Source organism: Oryctolagus cuniculus, chromosome 4 (genome assembly GCF_051225735.1).
Source record: "Oryctolagus cuniculus isolate XC-2025 breed Fujian yellow rabbit chromosome 4, ASM5122573v1, whole genome shotgun sequence".
Taxonomy (NCBI): Eukaryota; Metazoa; Chordata; class Mammalia; order Lagomorpha; family Leporidae; genus Oryctolagus; species Oryctolagus cuniculus.
Window position 1 is genome coordinate 2,178,291 of NC_142870.1, and position 17,859 is coordinate 2,196,149.

The window sequence follows — 17,859 nt, forward strand, 5'->3', positions numbered from 1 at the left end:
GGGCACCGGCTCTTCCTCCCTGAGCGCCAGGGGCTCCCCCTGCCCACAGCATCACCCCACCCTGGCCCACGGGAGGGCGCACCGCCCACCCCAACCCTCGGCCCTGCGGGAGCGCCCGCAGAAGCCGGCCTGGTGGGGAGGGTGCCGCCCTGGCCGGAAGTGCACTCACTCTGCTCCCGTACCCTTTGAAGAACCCTAGAACCCAGAGTTCATGGACACTTTGTTAAAAACATAAATAACTCCACAGATAAAAAAAACCCGAGTCCAGAGAGGCGAGCAGCGGCCCCTCCCAGGGTGCCCAGCGTGGCCCTCTATAGCCCCAGCCCAGCCCCCAGCAGGTGCAGCTCCTCCTCCTCCTCCCCCTGCCCCTCCCCCTCCCCCTCGGAAGCTGCTTCTTCCAGGCTGTGTTTCAGGCCCCGCTGCTTGGAGACCGCCAGCGTGTACTGAATGTTGTAGCGGTTCCAGTCACAGCTGACGGCACAGGTCCGGTCAGCAGGGCACACGGGGTCCGGTCACAACAGCACAGGTCCGGTCAGCACGGCACAGGCGACGGCACACGGGGCAGTCGGCAGAGGTGGCAGCACACGGGGTCAGTCGGCGGCATCCGGGGTCAGTCGGCGGCACACGGGGCAGTCAGCAGAGGCACCGGGTGAGGTGAGAACAGGCAACAGCACAGGACATCAGGTCAGCACAGGTGATACACCGTCTTCCACCCCATCGCAGACCCCAGCCCTCCCTGGCCCCGACCAGCACGGACGACGGGACAAGACGTCCCCACCAGCTTCCTCCTCCCCCCTCCTGTGAGGCCCTGCCCCTGCCGTGAAGGCCCCAGCCCAGGTCAGGCCACGTGGCTGTGGGTGCCCTCGGTCAGCGCCCAGGAGAGCCACAGCTCCAGCCACCAACACACGGCCAGACAAGGCTCCCCAAGGGGCGACCCGCGGGACGGTGCCCTCTCCGCCAGACACCTCTCCTCCTGGACGCCTCAGGCAAGGCCAGGTGCAGCACGGGGAGGCACCCAGCTTCCTGCACTGGGGAGGTAGGCCCAGGGGCCCTGAAGGCGTGACACGTGGGACGCCTGGTGGGCACTCGGCCCGGCTCTGCTGGCCTGTAGGGCCCTGGGAGTGCTAGGACTGAAGTGCAGAACCGCCACGAAGCACGAGGCTGGGAGCACTTGCGCTGGCCCGGCTCTGTCTCCATCCCCACTTGCAGACGCGCAAACAGCTCAGCGCCCCACACTGCTCCGACCCGAGAGCTGAGGCCACCTCCAGCTCCGGCAGCTGCCGCTGGCCCGCGTACTCAGCCCCAGCCTCGGATAAGGTCAAGTCCCTCAGATCCCACCCGTGAGGTGTCTGTGCCCCCCATCACGCACAGGTGATGCGATGTGCCCCTCCCCCACCCCGTCAGGCACAGGTGACACCTGGGGCGTCTGTGCCCCTCCCCCACCCCGTCAGGCACAGGTGACACCTGGGGCGTCTGTGCCCCTCCCCCCACCCCGTCAGGCACAGGTGACACCTGGGGCGTCTCTGCCCCTCCCCCCACCCCATCAGGCACAGGTGACACCTGGGGCGTCTGCGCCCCTCCCCCCACCCCGACAGGCACAGGTGACACCTGGGGTGTCTGTGCCCCTCCCCCCACCCCGTCAGGCACAGGTGACACCTGGGGCGTCTGTGCCCCTCCCCCCACCCCGTCAGGCACAGGTGACACCTGGGGCGTCTCTGCCCCTCCCCCCCCCACGTCAGGCACAGGTGACACCTGGGGCGTCTGTGCCCCTCCCCCCACCCCGTCAGGCACAGGTGACACCTGGGCGTCTATGCCCCAGCATGCACAGCTGACGGCTGTGGGGGGGGTCTCTGCCCCCCCCCCCGTCAGGCACGGGAGAACGAGCACTCCGACGCCCTCGGGGGACGCAGGGCCGAGCCCCCGACTCACAGCTTGGAGAGGCTGTCCAGGTGCCGCTGGATGCTCCTCTGCAGGGACTGCACGGCGGGCAGCAGCGCCCCGGCCCTGGGGAGGCGGTCAGCGGTCAGCGGTCAGCGGGCCTCGCCGGGCGGGGCGGGGCCGGGCGGGGCGTGCTACCTGGACTTCAGCTTGTGCCCGTGCAGCAGGAGCAGCCTCTGCGCCCACGTGAGGTAGAACTCGAGGTGGCGGGACGCTTCGAAGGACGCCGCCAGGAACTGCAGCACCTTCTCCACGTAGAGCTCGGGCAGGGAGGCGCCCACGACCTCAACTGCAACAGGAGGGGCCGTGCTCACCCCGGCCAGGCCGTGCCCGCCCCGCCCGCTTGGCCCTGGGCTCACTCTCGTCCCAGGGCACCCCCTCCAGGGCCCCGCCCCGCCTGCCCCGCCGCGGGCTCACTCTCGTCCCAGGGCACGGCCTCCAGCGCCTCCTGCACCAGCTTCTGCTCGTTGAGCCGGAAGGCCATGAGGATGGCCCGGGTGAACTCCCGCCGGTGCAGGGCCTCGCGGATCCGGCCGGGGGTGACGCTCGTGTCCAGCTCAAAGGGGTCGAAGAGCATCTGAGAGTCCAGGGAGTAGAGGAGGAGCCCCTCGGTGGTGGTGGCCGCCCAGCAGCGCCCTGCGGGGTCAGGCACTGAATCCTAGCGGTCTGAGTCCCCGTGGCCCACAATGCCGCAGTACAAGAGGGGTCAGGGGCACGGAGCCCGCCGGCGGACTCTCCCAGAGCCGCGCCGCACACGGCACTTCTGTGAAGGGAGGGCATCGTGGCGTCGAAAGCCCCACGGCCTGTTGCAGCCACAGACGACAGAGGCCGGTGACCGTGGCCGCACCCAGGCCACCCTGAGTGGCAGGAGCAGGCGGCCAGCTGGGTCTGCAGGCACGGGCTCACCCAGCGCCGTGGCCCGTCTCCTGCTGCAGCGGGAGAGCCTCTGCTCAGGGCGCCCCTCCCCGCGGTGCGGTGCGGTGCCGGGGGCTCGGGAAGCTGCCCACCAGGGCTCACAGCACCACACGTGGCCCGCAGCCCACTCCGTGACCACCCTCGTCCCTGGCAGGAGAGGCCCCAGACCCCGAGCCAGGGGCTCACCAGTAGGAGAGAAGCGCAGCGAAGTCACCCTGATCTCAGGCTTGAAGTGGCGAGAGCTCATGTCCCCTGCGGAGAGCGAGCGGAGGACCAGGCTGCCCGGGCCGCCCAGCACCCCCAGCCCAGCCTGCTGGCCTGCCCTGCTCGTCCACACCGAGCGGCTGGGCCCTGCGCAGGGCCTCCCCCATCCCGAGGGCACACAGCCAACAGACTACCCGCCGGCTGCAGGACAAGGCCCCCGCCCGGCACGGTGCCCAACGCCAGCAGAGAGAGAGGCGCCCCCAAGTGTGGCTGGTGGTGTCCCCGCACGCCCGACACCCGGCTTCCCACACTTCCGTGGAGACACGCGCGCCCTCGGAGCCTCTCGGGGGCGTCTCAGCCCTGAGCCCCGAGCCCACACCGCAGACTCCCCCACACAGGCTGGCCGCGGGAGCAGAGCGAGGGGCAGCAGCACCCCAGCCCCCAGCACGGCCCCTGGGCAAGGCGGGCGGGGCCTCTGCTCACCTTTCTTCACGCCAGGCAGCGGCACGGCCACGCCGTCCTCCTCACCGGCGTCCTGATCGATCAGTGCCAGGTTGCCAAACTCTGTCATTTTCCTCCGGTTCAGAAATTCCTGAGAGCAGAAGTCATGACCGCCCCGTCATGTCCCTGACCCTGGATGAGCCCAGCCCTGTCTGTCCAGACACAGGCTTGCTCGTCCCCTCCAGCCTGCCCCGGCCACGCAGCACCAGCGAGCTGGCACGTCACCAAGGATGCTGGCCCCAGAAGCCCAAGAACGCCTCGCCTGCGGGGGCGGAGCCTGTGAACCCTGGGAGCCCGAGCGGGGGTCTCCAAGAGTGGAGACGGCACCGGCCGGGAGCTCGGCCCACGCGTGTGCAGGATGCTGTGCCAGGGCAGGGCCCACCAGCAGCCCCTGCGGTCACACTGTCCCTGGCAGGCCGTAAGCACGCGCCCTGCACCCCAGCCCAGCCTCGGAGCCGCCTGCTCAGGGCAGGGCCAGCCCAGGCCTCCTGCCACCCTGCAGCCTCGGCTCCCGCGTTTCCGGCAGGCCCCCCCAACCTGGCGCTGGCGGGCCGCCCTGGGTTCACCTCCATGGCGCCCTGCAGCCTCGGCTCATGCATTTCCGGCAGGGCCCCCCAACCCGGCGCTGGCGCGAGCGGGCCACCCCGGGCTCACCTCCATGGCGCCCTGCAGCCTCGGCTCCCGCGTTTCCGGCAGGCCCCCCGACCTGGCGCTGGCGGGCCGCCCTGGGTTCACCTCCATGGCGCCCCGCAGCCTCGGCTCATGGGTTTCCGGCAGGGCCCCCCAACCCGCACTGGCGCACGGGCCGCCCCGGGCTCACCTCCATGGCGTCCAGGGAGAGGTTGCTGGAGATCTCAAACTTCTTCCTCAGAATCTGCTCCCGCACGTGGTAGATGCACACGAACTTGGACATGCCTCCCGCCAGGATGCTCTGGCCGTCAGCAGAGTAGCACAGCGTGGTGAAGGCCCTGGGGCGGGGAGGCAGGGCTCAGCACGGGCTCCTAGGAGGTGACCCCACCCCGGCCCCTGGAAGGCAGACGCCTCACCAGGGCACCCCCAGGCTCCCTGCCTCCCTGGAGACCCTTCAGAAACCCAGCCTCCGCACCGTGGCCATCTGCAGCCGCAGGGGCAGCGCCGCAGTCGGGCATGGAGGAGGCTGGGAAGGGAGCTGCCGGCCGCCTCCCCCCACCCAGAGCTCTCCCTGCAGAGACCACATGGCTCTGTGGAAACCTGGAACCAGGCCCTCACCACACAGTGGGCTCCAAACTCAGGACACTGGCCTCAGACCAGGCAGACGCCCAAACGACGAGGGGGAACCAAGACAAACTGGCTAGCGCCAAAAGTTAAACTCTAGCAGATCAAAGACCCCCAGCGAACACGTGAGGACGGCTCACGGCCTGGGCCGTGCCTGCACACGGGGAGGAGGCGAGATTCGGACGGGAGGGGCGGAGGGGCGCCTCTCCCCAGAGACATAGAAACGCACCGAGCACGTCCAGCGTGCCACGTCACCCGGGGAAAAACCAAACCCATCCAAACCCCAGCCCGGGGTGGGTGAGGAGGCTGCGGCCGCCGCGCACGCTGGCGCTCACTCATTCGGACACGGAGCCCCGCGGGGAACTGGGAACGGGGGCTGCGGCCGGGCTCAGTGCATCCCCAGAGACGGCCCGGCTCTGCTGCACAGCCTGGTGCTGCCCGGCGCGTGTACCGGGCTCAGGCCGGCTCAGGGGCCACTCCCCATGATGAGGGGATGGCGGCTCCACGTCCATGAAGCAACTGAGCACCGCGAGGCAGCATCGTGACGGAAAAGCGGACTCCTGCCTCTCGGAGGTCAAGAGGCCGCTGTGGCCGCCGCAGGTCCACGCGGCCCGTGCGTCAGCAAGGCTGCTGGGAGAGCTCGGGCCCTGGGGCAGCGTGCGGAGGGAGGGCTCACACCCCGCAGGCCCTGGCAGGCTAACTGGGGGTGGGGGCACTCACTTGCCCTTGGCCGAGTGCTTGGCTGTGATCTTGTCCAGCTCCTTCCGGCCCGTCTTGAGGTCGTGCCTGCCCTCGATGGAGCCGGTCTGCACAGCGTTCTCAGGGTCCCAGAAGGTGATCTGTGAGTTCAGCGTGGCCACAGCCAGCTCCGCACCATCAGGGCGAAAAGTCACAGCCAGAGCTGGCAACAGACACGGGGGCTCAGGCCTGGGCCCCCGCCCCGGGACACCGGCTGCCCCCAGCAGGCAGGAGGGGCCGCAGTCCAGTCGGGCACGACTCCGCACAGCGTGGCCCAGGCTGCGGCACACACGGGCGGGAGGGTGGTGACAGGGCGAGTCCCCAGGTGACAGCAAAGGCTACCTGAGGGGGAATGCCAAGCCCTGCAGACACTGGACTGAGTGAACGCCCCACCTGCTGCGGCAGGCACGGCAGGAGCAGGGGACCCACGGCACCCAGGCTGGCGGACAGTGCGTGGGGACGCAGGGTCGTTCAGCTCTGCCGTCCCTGGCCCACGGCTGTGAGCCAGCGTCACCCTGCAGCCAATCCAGAAGGCCAGCTGCTGGCCCTGACCTGGACAGGAGGCAGCCCAGCCCGGCCCAGCCCAGCCCAGCCCACCCCAGCCCAGCCCGGCCCGGCCGCCTCGTGCCCCAGGGTGCCCCCAGGGAGGCCATGTTCCTTCTGTCCCAGCCCTCGGGTTCAGGACCCACACGCACAGGGGCAGGGGGCGTCTGTGTGCCAGACAAGGCGAGGGCAGACCGACGGCCGTCTGCACTCACCATCAGAGGTCAGCGCCAGCGTCTCCTTGGTCCTCCAGCTGTCATACATGTCCCACAGGCGCACCGTCTTGTCCCAGGAGGCGCTGGCCAGGATGGACTTCATTGGGTTAAAACACAGGCCGCTGATGGGCCCCTCGTGGCCGGACAAAACCTGCAGCAGCAGCAGCGTGGGGAGCAGAGGTGAGGAGGGGCGGCTGGCGGGCAGGCCAGAGCCCTCCTGGAAACAGCCACCCAGCCCCTGCAGAGCCAGCCCTTACGTCCAGGAGCCTGCCCGTCTGCATGGACCACACGAAGATCTCGAAGGAGTCCTGGGCCCCCGCACAGACGATCTCCCCACTCGAGTCCACAGCCACACAGGAGAACTGCGTGGGGCGCGGAGACGTGAACGTGCGGAAGTTGCGGTACCTGCCGGGGAAGGGAGCGGACATGGGTCACGGGGGCGGGGGACACGCAGCGCCCTGGAGCCCCCAGCCCCGCGGGGACAGCAGTCACCTGTGCAGGTCAAAGGCACGCACGGTGCCGTCCATGGACGAGGTCACGATGACGTAGCCGGTGGCAGTGAAGGTCACGCCCGTGACTCCACTCGAGTGCTCCGTGAAAGTGACGAAGCAGAAGCCACTGAGGGTGTTCCACACCTTGACCTGGGCGGGAGGGAGAGGGAGCGGTGAGGGGGCAGGCAGGCCAGCCCCCCCCCGGCCCAGGGCCACCTGACCCCCTCTGTCCTCCAGGTGCTCAGGAGCCCACCTTGCCGTCGTCCCCGCCGGTGACGATGTACTGGCCATCGGGGGAGTAGGCCAGGGACACCATGCTGTTGAAGTGGCCCTGCTGCTTCAGCACGTAGGACTCGCTCTGCCACTCCCACACCAGCAGCTGGCCCAGGCCTGTGGCACAGGAGGGGCTGGGCACACCCGCTCAGCGGCCCGGCCCCCTTCCCACCTGGCACAGGCCTGAGGGGACAGGTGGGGAGGGGTGGAAGGAACAGAGTCCCTCGCACAGGGTCTCCACGTGACCCCAGCACTGCTGAGCAGGCTCAGGGTGGAGACTCCGCCCCCAGGCCATGAGCACCGGCCACGCCCCTCGAGGCCAGGGCCAGGGTTCCTTCAAGATCGCCCCGCCAGCAACTCCCACAGGAAACCCACACGGACTCAGGACTCGGTCGCGACTGTTGTGGAAGTGTCTCTGACGTTCCCCGGGCACAGCAGCTGGCTGCCCGCCCACCTGGCGCCGAGGGTCTGCTGTGCCCCCCCCACTTTCCCAAGGGTGCTCCGTCTACAACCCGGGACGTACCTGAGCAGCCAAAAGCAATCCAGTCCCCCGTGCTGTTGACGGCCACCGAGGCGATCCTCTGATCCGAGATGCTGGGCAGAGCACAGCCGTGAGCAGGTGAGCATCCGGCCGGCCGGGCTCCCGGCACAGGGCACCCTCCCCGCGGAGCCCCAGCGCGCCTCTCGGGCCGTGAGCAGACGGAGCGTCCAGCCGGCCGGGCTCCCGGCCAGGGCACCCTCCCCGCGGAGCCCCAGTGCGCCTCTCGGGCCGTAAGCAGATGGAGCGTCCAGCCAGCCGGGCTCCCGGCACAGGGCACCCTCCCCGCGGAGCCCCAGTGCGCCTCTCGGGCCGTGAGCAGACGGAGCTCCCAGCCGGCCGGGCTCCCGGCACAGGGCACCCTCCCCACGGAGCCTCAGTGTGCCTCTCGGGCCATGAGCAGACGGAGCGTCCAGCCGGCCGGGCTCCCGGCACAGGGCACCCTCCCCGCGGAGCCCCAGTGCGCCTCTCGGGCTGTGAGCAGACGGAGCGTCCAGCTGGCCGGGCTCCCCGCACAGGGCACCCTCCCCGCGGAGCCTCAGTGCGCAGTCCGCTTCTCATCAGCTTCCACGTGGTCTCAGAGAGACGCAGACGGCTGTGACCAGGGACTAGGAGGTCCCAGCTCTCAGGACAGCAGGGACACAGACACCATAACCCTGACCCCGGCTCCTGACAGCACCAGAGCGCAGGGCCAGGGAGTCGTCGTCCCACCGGCTTCTCTCTGGGCCTCCTGCCGGCCCCAGAGCCCTCACTGCAGGAAGCAGGCACGGCTCAGCCTCCACCCACCCAGCATGGAGGCCTCAGCGCCCCAGACACCCAGTGAGCAGAAGACGCACCTCAGGGAGTGGATGAGGTTGAACTCCGGGAGCTCATGAAGATGGAAGATTCCAGAAGCAAAGCCAGTGACCAAGAGGTGGATCTTCTTGTGATACGCCGCAGCTGTCAGGTTGTTAAAATCTCCCTCTTTATTGAAGAAGTACCTAGCAGGGAGGTGGCATGGTGGGAAGAGCCACAGAGCCAGGCCAGTCTCTCCCCTCCGGCCCAGGCCCGTGGCCACCTGCACACTCTGCCCCACCCCCAAGCTCCAGACCCAGGAAGCCTGTGAGAGGGTCTCCCCTCACTGGCTGACCCCGAGCCAGAGGCCGGTGGGGCACGCAGCGGGACAGGCAGCAGGGGAGGGGAGGGCAGGGCCTGCCCTTGGGAGGAGCCCATGGGCCTTCCTGCCTGCCCCTGGAACCCACTCACACAGACGTGACCCCAGCAGCGCCTCCTCCCCCACCCTCCCTCCCACGTCCCCTTCGTAGCAAAGCAGCGCCCTGCCCCCTCCTGCCCCTGTGCCCCTCGGACAAGTGACCGACTGGAGACAGAACCTCTCACCACAGTTCCAGCTCAGCCGGCAGCCCCTCCCGGAACCTGACCTCCTCCAGATGGGACGGCTGCTTCCCAGGGCTCCCCACAGGAGATCAGACCGCTGGCTACTCCTCCCCTCTGCAGAGCCCCCGCACCCACAGGCCCAAGAAGGATCCCACTCCCCCCCCTTCCCTCCCCAGCAAGGCTCTCATCCAAAGCCCAGAACCCTCCAGGACAGAACTGCCGGTGACGCCCACTGCCGCCTGTCACCCCACGTCCCTTCTCCCCGGATGGGAGGAAGCCACAAAGGGCAGGTGACGTGTTCTCAGTGGCTGGAAGGGCCCAGCAGACCACGGGCACCCAGCCCTGCTGCCTGCAGGAGTCCAGGCTGGGACAGACCGTGACAGGCACAGCCACCCACAGCCCACTCTGGGACAGCTTCTCGGCTGAGCCCAGCTTGGAACGGGCCTGCTGCAGGCAGCTACGGAGCCTGGGGAGTGGGATTCAGCCCACCCAGGTGAGCAGGGCTGGAGGAAGCACAGGCGACTCCCCGCTCAGCACAATATGGCCCTGAGAGCCGGGGCAGGGGGGCCGCAGCAGCCCACACCCCAGCAGGTCCACGCGGCCCCTCCCCTGGGTCCTCAGTGTTCCCCAAGAGGCTGACCAGGCCACAAACCCACACCAGCCAGCACTCACGCCGGCCAGGCCACAAACCCACACCAGCCAGCACTCACGCTGGCCAGGCCACAAACCCACACCAGCCAGCACTCACGCTGGCCAGGCCACAAACCCGCACCAGCCAGCACTCACGCTGGCCAGGCCACAAACCCGCACCAGCCAGCACTCACACTGGCCAGGCCACAAACCCGCACCAGCCAGCACTCACACTGGCCAGGCCATGAGGGCTGCCAGCGTCTCACTGCCCCCCCCCCACCAGGGACGGGGACCTCAGGGCACAGGGCAGGGTCTCAACACCCCAGCAGCCAAGGTTCTGGAATCTGGGCCAAGACCCAAGCCTGTTCTCAGTCCCCCGAGGCAGGAGCCCCCCAGGCCCGGCACTCGAGAGCCCGCCTCCGGGACCTACTTGGCCAGCCGCGAGTACTGCACTTTTCCTTTCCGCTCCTCCTCGGGCGGCGCGGCTTTCCCCCGGACGGTGGTCTCCCGCGCCCCCTCGGCCCCCTCCTCCTCCTCCTCCTCGGCTGCCTCTGCCTCCCGCTGCAGCAGCTCTGCCTTCCAGCCCGTGGGGGCCTTCAGCCGCAGGCCCTCGGGGGGGGTGTCACAGTGCCACACGCACAGCACGCCGTCCTGGCTGAGCGAGTACAGCTGCAAGGGAGCACCGGTGGGGTGTGGGTCCTCCGTCCGCTCCGTCCCAAGGCCCCTCCCAGAGATAGCCAGGGCCACCGTTACCCCGAGAGCCCAGGGGCAGCGCAGCCAGCCCGGGGCAGGGGTCTCAGCAGACATACATCCAGGCTGTTGGACTCGAAGAAGCAGGCCACGATGGCGTCCTTGTGTCCCCCGAGGGCGTAGTAGATGAGGTTGTCCCAGCGCTCAGCTCCGAACACCCAGGTGGACGTGTCTCTGCTCCCAACCACAAAGCACCTGGAGCACAGGGGTGGCGTCACCCTGCGCGGTGAGCCAGGGCGCGGCCAGCCCAGAACACCCGCTCCCTTCTGCGGCACCAGGACCGGGCCCGGCTCCTCCCATGTCCCCCAAATGCAGCCTGGGGCGTGCAGCCAGGGCCCTGGGGGCCACACACCACTGCCAGCCTCCGCCCCCCATCCCCACACACAGCCCCACGGGATGGACGCAGCAGGGCTGAGAAAGCCAGAACAGGGCCAGTCTCCGGGGAGGGGCAGGCCACATGCTCAGGGGCTCTCGTGTGACCACAGCAGGGTCACCCCCGCCAGTCCCTCCTCCTGAGCCCAGAGCGTGCGCTCTGGTTTCCAGCGCAGAGCAGGCCCAGCCAGGACCCAGCAGCCCAACGCTGAGGGCCGCGCTCAGACTAGGCAGGACGTCTGGGCAGGGGGCCTGCGCCTCCCGGCCTCACTTGGAGTCATCGGTCCAGTCGATGCACGTGGTCTCGTCATAGGGCCCAAAGTAGGTCTTGTCCAGGACGAAGGCGTTGAACTCTCGCTTCCTCCCAGGGGCGTGGTACATCTGAGCTATGTTGCCCTTTGTGACGACAAACTTCCTGCAAGGGAATCAGGAACAGTCACTCTGGGGGCCACCCCCAGACGACAGCCCCCACACCCTCCACCTGGGGCTCCGGAGTCGCCCGTCCCCCGCAGGACGGACGCCCGGCTTTCTGCTCCCAGGTCGCCAGTGCTGGACGCTGACCCCACGCCCAAGCAGGTGGCCTCTGACCAGAGCCGCTTACCTGCCGTCGGGGGAGAAGGAGACGCTGTGCACGGAGCCCTTGAAGTGGAAGTGGTGCAGCACGGACCGGCAGGCCAGGCTGACCAGCAGCGCGTCGCCCCCTGCAGGAGGCAGAGGGGACAGCCTGTGGCCACCCGGGGCCCCCGCCTGCCCCGCAGGCCCCTCCTCAGCCCAGCGCGGCCCTGGCACACAGCACAGGGAGGGCAGACACGGGCCCACGGCGGAGCGGGCCACCGGGGCCGGGGTTTGGCTCTGGCCTCCACAGTCCTCTCCCCCTGCACCATACCTTCATCGACGATGATGGCGAGGCGGCCGTCCGGGGACAGCCCCATGCACTTGACGTTGTACCGAGTGGCCAGGGGCAGCGTTTCAGACTTGTTGCTGAAACAAAAGCCACAAGGCGTCGTGGGTCTCCCGCGTCAGACAAGGGAGCCCGGCCAGGCCGCAGCCGGCTCACACCACACCCTCTGCAGGAAGTCTGGCGAGACCTCGCGACCCCAGGAGACCGAGGGGCTGCCCGGTGACAGCGCGTGCGAGGCTGCCACACAGGCGGAAGACGCTCTCTAGACAGCTCCCGGATCTGACCATCACTTCCCAAACGCCCCTGGGCGGACGCGGGGTCCTAACTTCGGAAAGCCCCCCGGCTCCCTTACCCAACAACAGGGTCACAGCCAGGGCCCCCGCACCCAGCGCACACAGGTCCGGGACCCCGGCCGAGCCCCCGCGGCCGCCTGGCCGCACTTACTTCTTCAGGTCAAACACGGTGACCCTGTTCCCCACAGGGCTGAGGACGGAATTCCCATCCCGCGTGAAGTTCAGGTTTCCACGCCGGTAAACTGTGCCCAGCAAGTTTGAAAACTGAGAAGAAAGTAAATTTGAAGGTGCAGGTGAGGCACGCGGGCCACCTGTTCACGGAGGACGAGACGAGCCGGGCGCCCCCACACCCAGGCAGCTGCGCGGGGCACACCACGCCGCGCCGCGCCCACCCCGCACCCAGCTCGGGGAACACCGCACGGCGCACCGTGCCCACCCCGCACCCAGCTCGGGGCACACCACGCCGCGCCGCGCCCACCCCGCACCCAGCTCGGGGCACACCGCGCCGCGCCCACCCAGCACCCAGCTCGGGGAACACCGCGCCGCGCCCACCCCCGCACCCAGCTCGGGGAACACCGCGCCGCGCCCACCCCGCACCCAGCTCGGGGCACACCATGCAGCGCCGCGCCCACCCCCGCACCCAGCTCGGGGAACACCGCGCCGCGCCCACCCCGCACCCAGCTCGGGGCACACCATGCAGCGCCGCGCCCACCCCGCACCCAGCTCGGGGAACACCGCGCCGCGCCCACCCCGCACCCAGCTCGGGGAACACCGCACGGCGCCGCGCCCACCCGGCACCCAGACAGCGTCACAGCCATCCCCGTCCTCACGGCCCGACCCACGCACCCAGCGGGGCGCTCCCGGGACCCGCGGCACGCGGGGAAGCGGCTCCCGGCCTGCGCGCTCGCAGCGCCACGCGGCCCGCCGCACGATCCCGAGGCCGACAGCAGCGGGGCCAGGTCCCGCGGGCGGAAAGGCGGGAGCCCGCGGCCCCGAGCGCGGCGCAGGCGCGACCACCGCCGGGCGGCGGCCCCGGCCCCCAGCCCCGGGCCCCCGGCCACGCGCCCTCCCCGGAGGCGAGGAGCCGACGCCGCGGGGCGCCTCCTCCCCTCAGCCCGCGGCGGGAGCCGCCGGCGCCCCAGGCCGTCCCGCTAGGCCCGCGGGGAGGCAGGGCCGCAGCAGCCTCGCTCACCCGGTACGAGAACTTCATCGCCGCGCCTCACACGCGTGCCGCGAAGCCGCGCCGCCCCACTTCCGGGACCAGACCGGGCCCGGCTCCCGCGGCGCGCACTTCCGGGGCGGGCACCCGCGGCCGGCAGCCACTGCGCTCCCAGCGGCCGGGGAGGCGGACCCGCCCCGCCTGAGGCGGGGCCTCGCCGGAGCCCCGCCCCACCCACCGAGGCGGGGCCTCGCCGGAGCCCCGCCCCACCCACCGAGGCGAGGCCTCGCCGGAGCCCCGCCCCAGGCTCCGCCCCACCCACCGAGGCGGGGCCTCGCCGGTACCCAGGCCCGGGCCCCGCCCGCGGTCCCGAGCCGGACCGGCAGGCGCTCCCGGGGCGGTGTGAAGCCGCGGGGCCGCATTGCCCGTACTTAACGAATCCAGGAAAGATAAGGAAGGGGCCCAAGGAGGACGAGACCCGTGGGAGGCCGACGACAGGGGCCCCGACACCCGTGCTAGCCCCCGCGGGTCCTCGGGTTGAGAACCTGGGGAGGCGGGCCGGGGGCCGGGCTACAGCCGCCGCGCACCGGACAGCTGCCCCGGGTCACAGCCCGGCGAGCGCAGGGAGCTGCGGGTGCTAGCGGGGCCACCCGGAAGCCGGCCGGGCACCTCCGCCAACAGTGACAGCTGAAAGCGAGCGGGTCAACAGATCAGCGACTCGCTTTGGTAAAGTTACCCGGGCTTTTCACTTTGTATGCAGACGTGCAGGGCTTAACAACTCCGCACACTGCAGAGACCGGCCGAGCCCTGCGTGCGCTCACTGCGCTCCGCCCACCCGGGGCGGTTCCTCCCGCCACAGGGGGCCCAGGAAACTCCGAAGTCTATCCGCTCCCTCCCCGCGGGCCAGTGCGTCCTCAGCGTCTGACCGCATCCAGTCCTGGCTTCCCAAGTTCATGGCAAACACGTAAACCTCCCTTTCTGTGAAACACAGCCAAGACCCCGTGACGGCCTTTCACTGAGGAGAAACGTTAAGAAAAAGAGAAAAAGAAGAACAAGGGCTTGAAGTTCTGGACGCCGAGGGGACAGAAGCACCCGGGGACTTAATTTGGGCGATCAACAGGAACCACCTGTGGTTGTTCCCTCGGCCACAAGTACGTCAGGTTTCTCTGTCTTCTTCCCCTGAACGCAGCACCCATTGGAAATTTTCCTCCTGGGTCAGACCCCGATGGGGAGGACCCGGGGGCCACGTGCAGACCCCGATGGGCAGGACCCAGGGGCCACGTGCAGACCCCGGAGGGAGAGGACCCAGGGGCCACGCGCAGACCCCGATGGGCAGGACCCAGGGGCCACGTGCAGACCCCGGAGGCAGAGGACCCAGGGGCCACGCGCAGACCCTGATGGGGAGGACCCAGGGGCCACGTGCAGACCCCGATGTGGAGAACCCAGGGGCCACGTGCAGACCCCGGAGGGAGAGGACCCAGGGGCCACGCGCAGACCCTGATGGGGAGGACCCAGGGGCCACGCGCAGACCCTGATGGAGGACCCAGGGGCCACGTGCAGACCCCGGAGGGAGAGGACCCAGGGGCCACGCGCAGACCCTGATGGGGAGGACCCAGGGGCCACGCGCAGACCCTGATGGAGGACCCAGGGGCCACGTGCAGACCCCGGAGGGAGAGGACCCAGGGGCCACGTGCAGACCCCGGAGGGAGAGGACCCAGGGGCCACGTGCAGACCCCGGAGGGAGAGGACCCAGGGGCCACGCGCAGACCCCGATGGGGAGGACCCAGGGGCCACGCGCAGACCCCGATGGGGAGGACCCAGGGGCCACGCGCAGACCCCGATGGGGAGGACCCAGGGGCCACGCGCAGACCCCGGAGGGAGAGGACCCAGGGGCCACGTGCAGACCCCGGAGGGAGAGGCCCCAGGGGCCACGTGCAGACCCCGATGGAGGACCCAGGGGCCACGTGCAGACCCCGGAGGGAGAGGACCCAGGGGCCACGTGCAGACCCCGATGGGCAGGACCCAGGGGCCACGTGCAGACCCCGGAGGGAGAGGACCCAGGGGCCACGCGCAGACCCTGATGGGGAGGACCCAGGGGCCACGTGCAGACCCCGGAGGGAGAGGACCCAGGGGCCACACGCAGACCCCGATGGGGAGGACCCAGGGGCCACGTGCAGACCCCAGAGGGAGAGGACCCAGGGGCCACGCGCAGACCCCGATGGGGAGGACCCAGGGGCCACGTGCAGACCCCGGAGGGAGAGGACCCAGGGGCCACGTGCAGACCCCGGAGGGAGAGGACCCAGGGGCCACGTGCAGACCCCGATGGAGGACCCAGGGGCCACGTGCAGACCCCGATGGGCAGGACCCAGGGGCCACGTGCAGACCCCGGAGGCAGAGGACCCAGGGGCCGCGCGCAGACCCTGATGGGGAGGACCCAGGGGCCACGTGCAGACCCCGGAGGCAGAGGACCCAGGGGCCGCGCGCAGACCCCGATGGGGAGGACCCAGGGGCCACGTGCAGACCCCGATGGGGAGGACCCAGGGGCCACGTGCAGACCCTGATGGAGGACCCAGGGGCCACGCGCAGACCCCGGAGGGAGAGGACCCAGGGGCCACGCGCAGACCCTGATGGGGAGGACCCAGGGGCCACGTGCAGACCCCGATGGGGAGGACCCAGGGGCCACGTGCAGACCCCGGAGGGAGAGGACCCAGGGGCCACGTGCAGACCCCGGAGGGAGAGGACCCAGGGGCCACGTGCAGACCCCGATGGAGGACCCAGGGGCCACGTGCAGACCCCGATGGGGAGGACCCAGGGGCCACGTGCAGACCCCGATTGGGAGGACCCAGGGGCCACGCGCAGACCCCGAAGGGAGAGGACCCAGGGGCCACGCGCAGACCCCGATGGGGAGGACCCAGGGGCCACGTGCAGACCCCAATGGGGAGGACCCAGGGGCCACGTGCAGACCCCGATGGGGAGGACCCAGGGGCCACGTGCAGACCCCGATGGGGAGGACCCAGGGGCCACGTGCAGACCCCGATGGGAGGACCCAGGGGCCACGTGCAGACCCCGGAGGGAGAGGACCCAGGGGCCACGCGCAGACCCTGATGGGGAGGACCCAGGGGCCACGTGCAGACCCCGGAGGGAGAGGACCCAGGGGCCACGCGGCCCCTCCCCTTCCCAAGCCGCCGCCAGGGCCCGGTGCTTGGCTCTGAGCTGCACCCGGGAAGTGCAGACGTCCCTTCTGTAGGGCGATGGTCGGTTTTCACAGTAAAACCTGAGCAATCGTCTAGTTCTAACTTGCCCAGCTAGTTTGACCAAGTTATTAGTTTTGAGCTGCACATTAGATCAATTTCTGAAAAGCCTAATTAAACACTTTAATACTCATTTTCTTTACACATTTCTCCAGTTTCCACAAAAGAAGAGACATGGGGGTCACACCTCTTTTATTGAGTAGAGCTCCTCGGCCCCGCCCTCCCCGTCCAGTTCAATTCCCAGCCGGCTTCGCATGGAGGAAGAGTTCTACACGCCTGTACAAGAACACGCTCTCTGGAGCGCCGGCAAAGGCTGCACGCACCACGGCTGTGCAGACGCGCTGACTGGCCTCGCTGTTTGGTGCAACCTACACATTACAGTGGTCTGCACTTTCGAAAATAACCCGTCGCCCGTGTATACAGTCACACCCAGCCAGGTGCCCCGTGAGCCCGGGACTCAGCGGCCGAGGCTGCTCCTCGCCCCTGCGCGGCCGCCGGACCCCAGGGAGCTGCTCCAGTCCTGGGACTCACGGCACAGGAGAAACACGGCTCATACAGCGATGATTACAAGCAAAGACTTGACGTGAGCATTAATAACCCCACACGTGTGATCATTAAAATAAATATATATTTAATTCCAAGTGCATATGCTCTCCAATCAACATCATGGGGGACACGGGTACCGGAAGCATCTCTCCCTAACTCTCACCGCCGAGCGGTTCTCGCGCCCTGGTCTGGTCTCTTCCAAGCCGCGCCTCAGGTCTGCCCGGCTCCATCCCAAGGCACAGAGGGCTTCTGTCCCCTCCCCACCCCCACCCCAGCCCGCGCCCTGGAAGGGGCACAATGAGATGATAAGGGGAAAGGCCGCTATCCTCCCTCTGAGAGATGGACGAGTCCACCTTGGTCCAGGAACTGGGCAGCAGCCTGACCAGGAGGCAGCCACAGGTCACCAAGGAGACCACAAGGTCCGCTGAGACAGACGGATGTCCAGACACAGCCAGCACAGGGGAGGTCCTCGTGGAGAGACGGACAGGTGAGGAGGAGGGAGCCGGGCTCTGAGCAAGCGCTGTAGTGGGTCGCCAGCCCAGGGCCGGGCCGAACCTCGGATCACAAACACAGAAACGAGAATGGGACCACGCCGACCACCCGCGGTGTCTCCACGCCAAGTCCCGGCGGGAGCCGTCCAGCCACGATCCCTTAAAGTGCACTCGCAGTCAGTCCTGCACCGCTCCCTGAGGGGCGGTCATGTGACGCTGACTTCCAGCACGTGGTCGTCCTGGCTGGGGACCACCAGGACCTGGGTGCCTGTGCTGGCGTTGAAGACCTGGCCGGCGGGAAGCGCCTGGAGCCGGGGCATGGGCAAGCCCCTGTGCTCGCTGCCGGCGGCCGAGTGCGCACTGCCTCTCCTCTGGACGCTGCTGCTGTCCAGCTGGTCGTCCATGTGCTTGTCCACGGACAGGGTGTCGTTCTCGATCCAGCTGTCTGCAAAGCACAGGAAGTCAGGGCAAGCCACGTGGAG

General features: G+C 69.3%; 2 protein-coding genes and 1 long non-coding RNA gene across 4 annotated transcripts in view; 1 reads left to right on the forward strand and 2 right to left on the reverse strand.

Annotated features, from left to right (window-relative positions):
* Nucleotides 1–208: 208 nt before the first annotated feature.
* Nucleotides 209–13,278, reverse strand: PWP2 (PWP2 small subunit processome component). Its single transcript, XM_051829285.3, has 21 exons — nucleotides 13,123–13,278; nucleotides 12,082–12,194; nucleotides 11,623–11,717; nucleotides 11,338–11,437; nucleotides 11,008–11,151; nucleotides 10,424–10,559; nucleotides 10,045–10,283; nucleotides 8,447–8,590; nucleotides 7,596–7,666; nucleotides 7,053–7,189; nucleotides 6,801–6,949; nucleotides 6,566–6,713; nucleotides 6,309–6,459; nucleotides 5,533–5,713; nucleotides 4,379–4,526; nucleotides 3,541–3,649; nucleotides 3,040–3,105; nucleotides 2,356–2,574; nucleotides 2,077–2,227; nucleotides 1,930–2,004; nucleotides 209–471 (listed from the first exon to the last, which is right to left on the reverse strand). Exons 1-21 carry the CDS (start codon nucleotides 13,138–13,140, stop codon nucleotides 312–314), a joined length of 2,754 nt encoding a protein of 917 aa, XP_051685245.2. The 5' UTR covers nucleotides 13,141–13,278; the 3' UTR covers nucleotides 209–311.
* Nucleotides 13,279–13,332: 54 nt separating this feature from the next.
* On the forward strand, nucleotides 13,333–17,432 carry LOC149126869 (uncharacterized). The gene is made up of 2 exons (XR_016232207.1): nucleotides 13,333–14,240; nucleotides 16,496–17,432. It is a non-coding gene; the product is annotated as an uncharacterized LOC149126869 (long non-coding RNA).
* TRAPPC10 (trafficking protein particle complex subunit 10) overlaps nucleotides 16,949–17,859 on the reverse strand; it is an 83,684-nt gene continuing 82,773 nt past the window's right edge. For both annotated transcript variants that reach the window (XM_070071770.2, XM_089330469.1), the window contains exon 23: nucleotides 16,949–17,822. In XM_070071770.2, the coding sequence (XP_069927871.1) occupies nucleotides 17,584–17,822 (239 nt within the window). In that variant the 3' untranslated portion in view covers nucleotides 16,949–17,583. The remainder of the gene's footprint in view (nucleotides 17,823–17,859) is intronic.

What these genes read in the sequence shown, in the direction of transcription:
- PWP2 (XM_051829285.3), bottom strand. An exon ending in GACTGGACCGATGACTCCAA is followed by an intron (nt 10,560 to 11,007) that starts GTGAGGCCGGGA and finishes CCTGTGCTCCAG; the next exon opens with GTGCTTTGTGGTTGGGAGCA. An exon ending in GGCCGTGCCCTGGGACGAGA is followed by an intron (nt 2,228 to 2,355) that starts GTGAGCCCGCGG and finishes CTCCTGTTGCAG; the next exon opens with TTGAGGTCGTGGGCGCCTCC.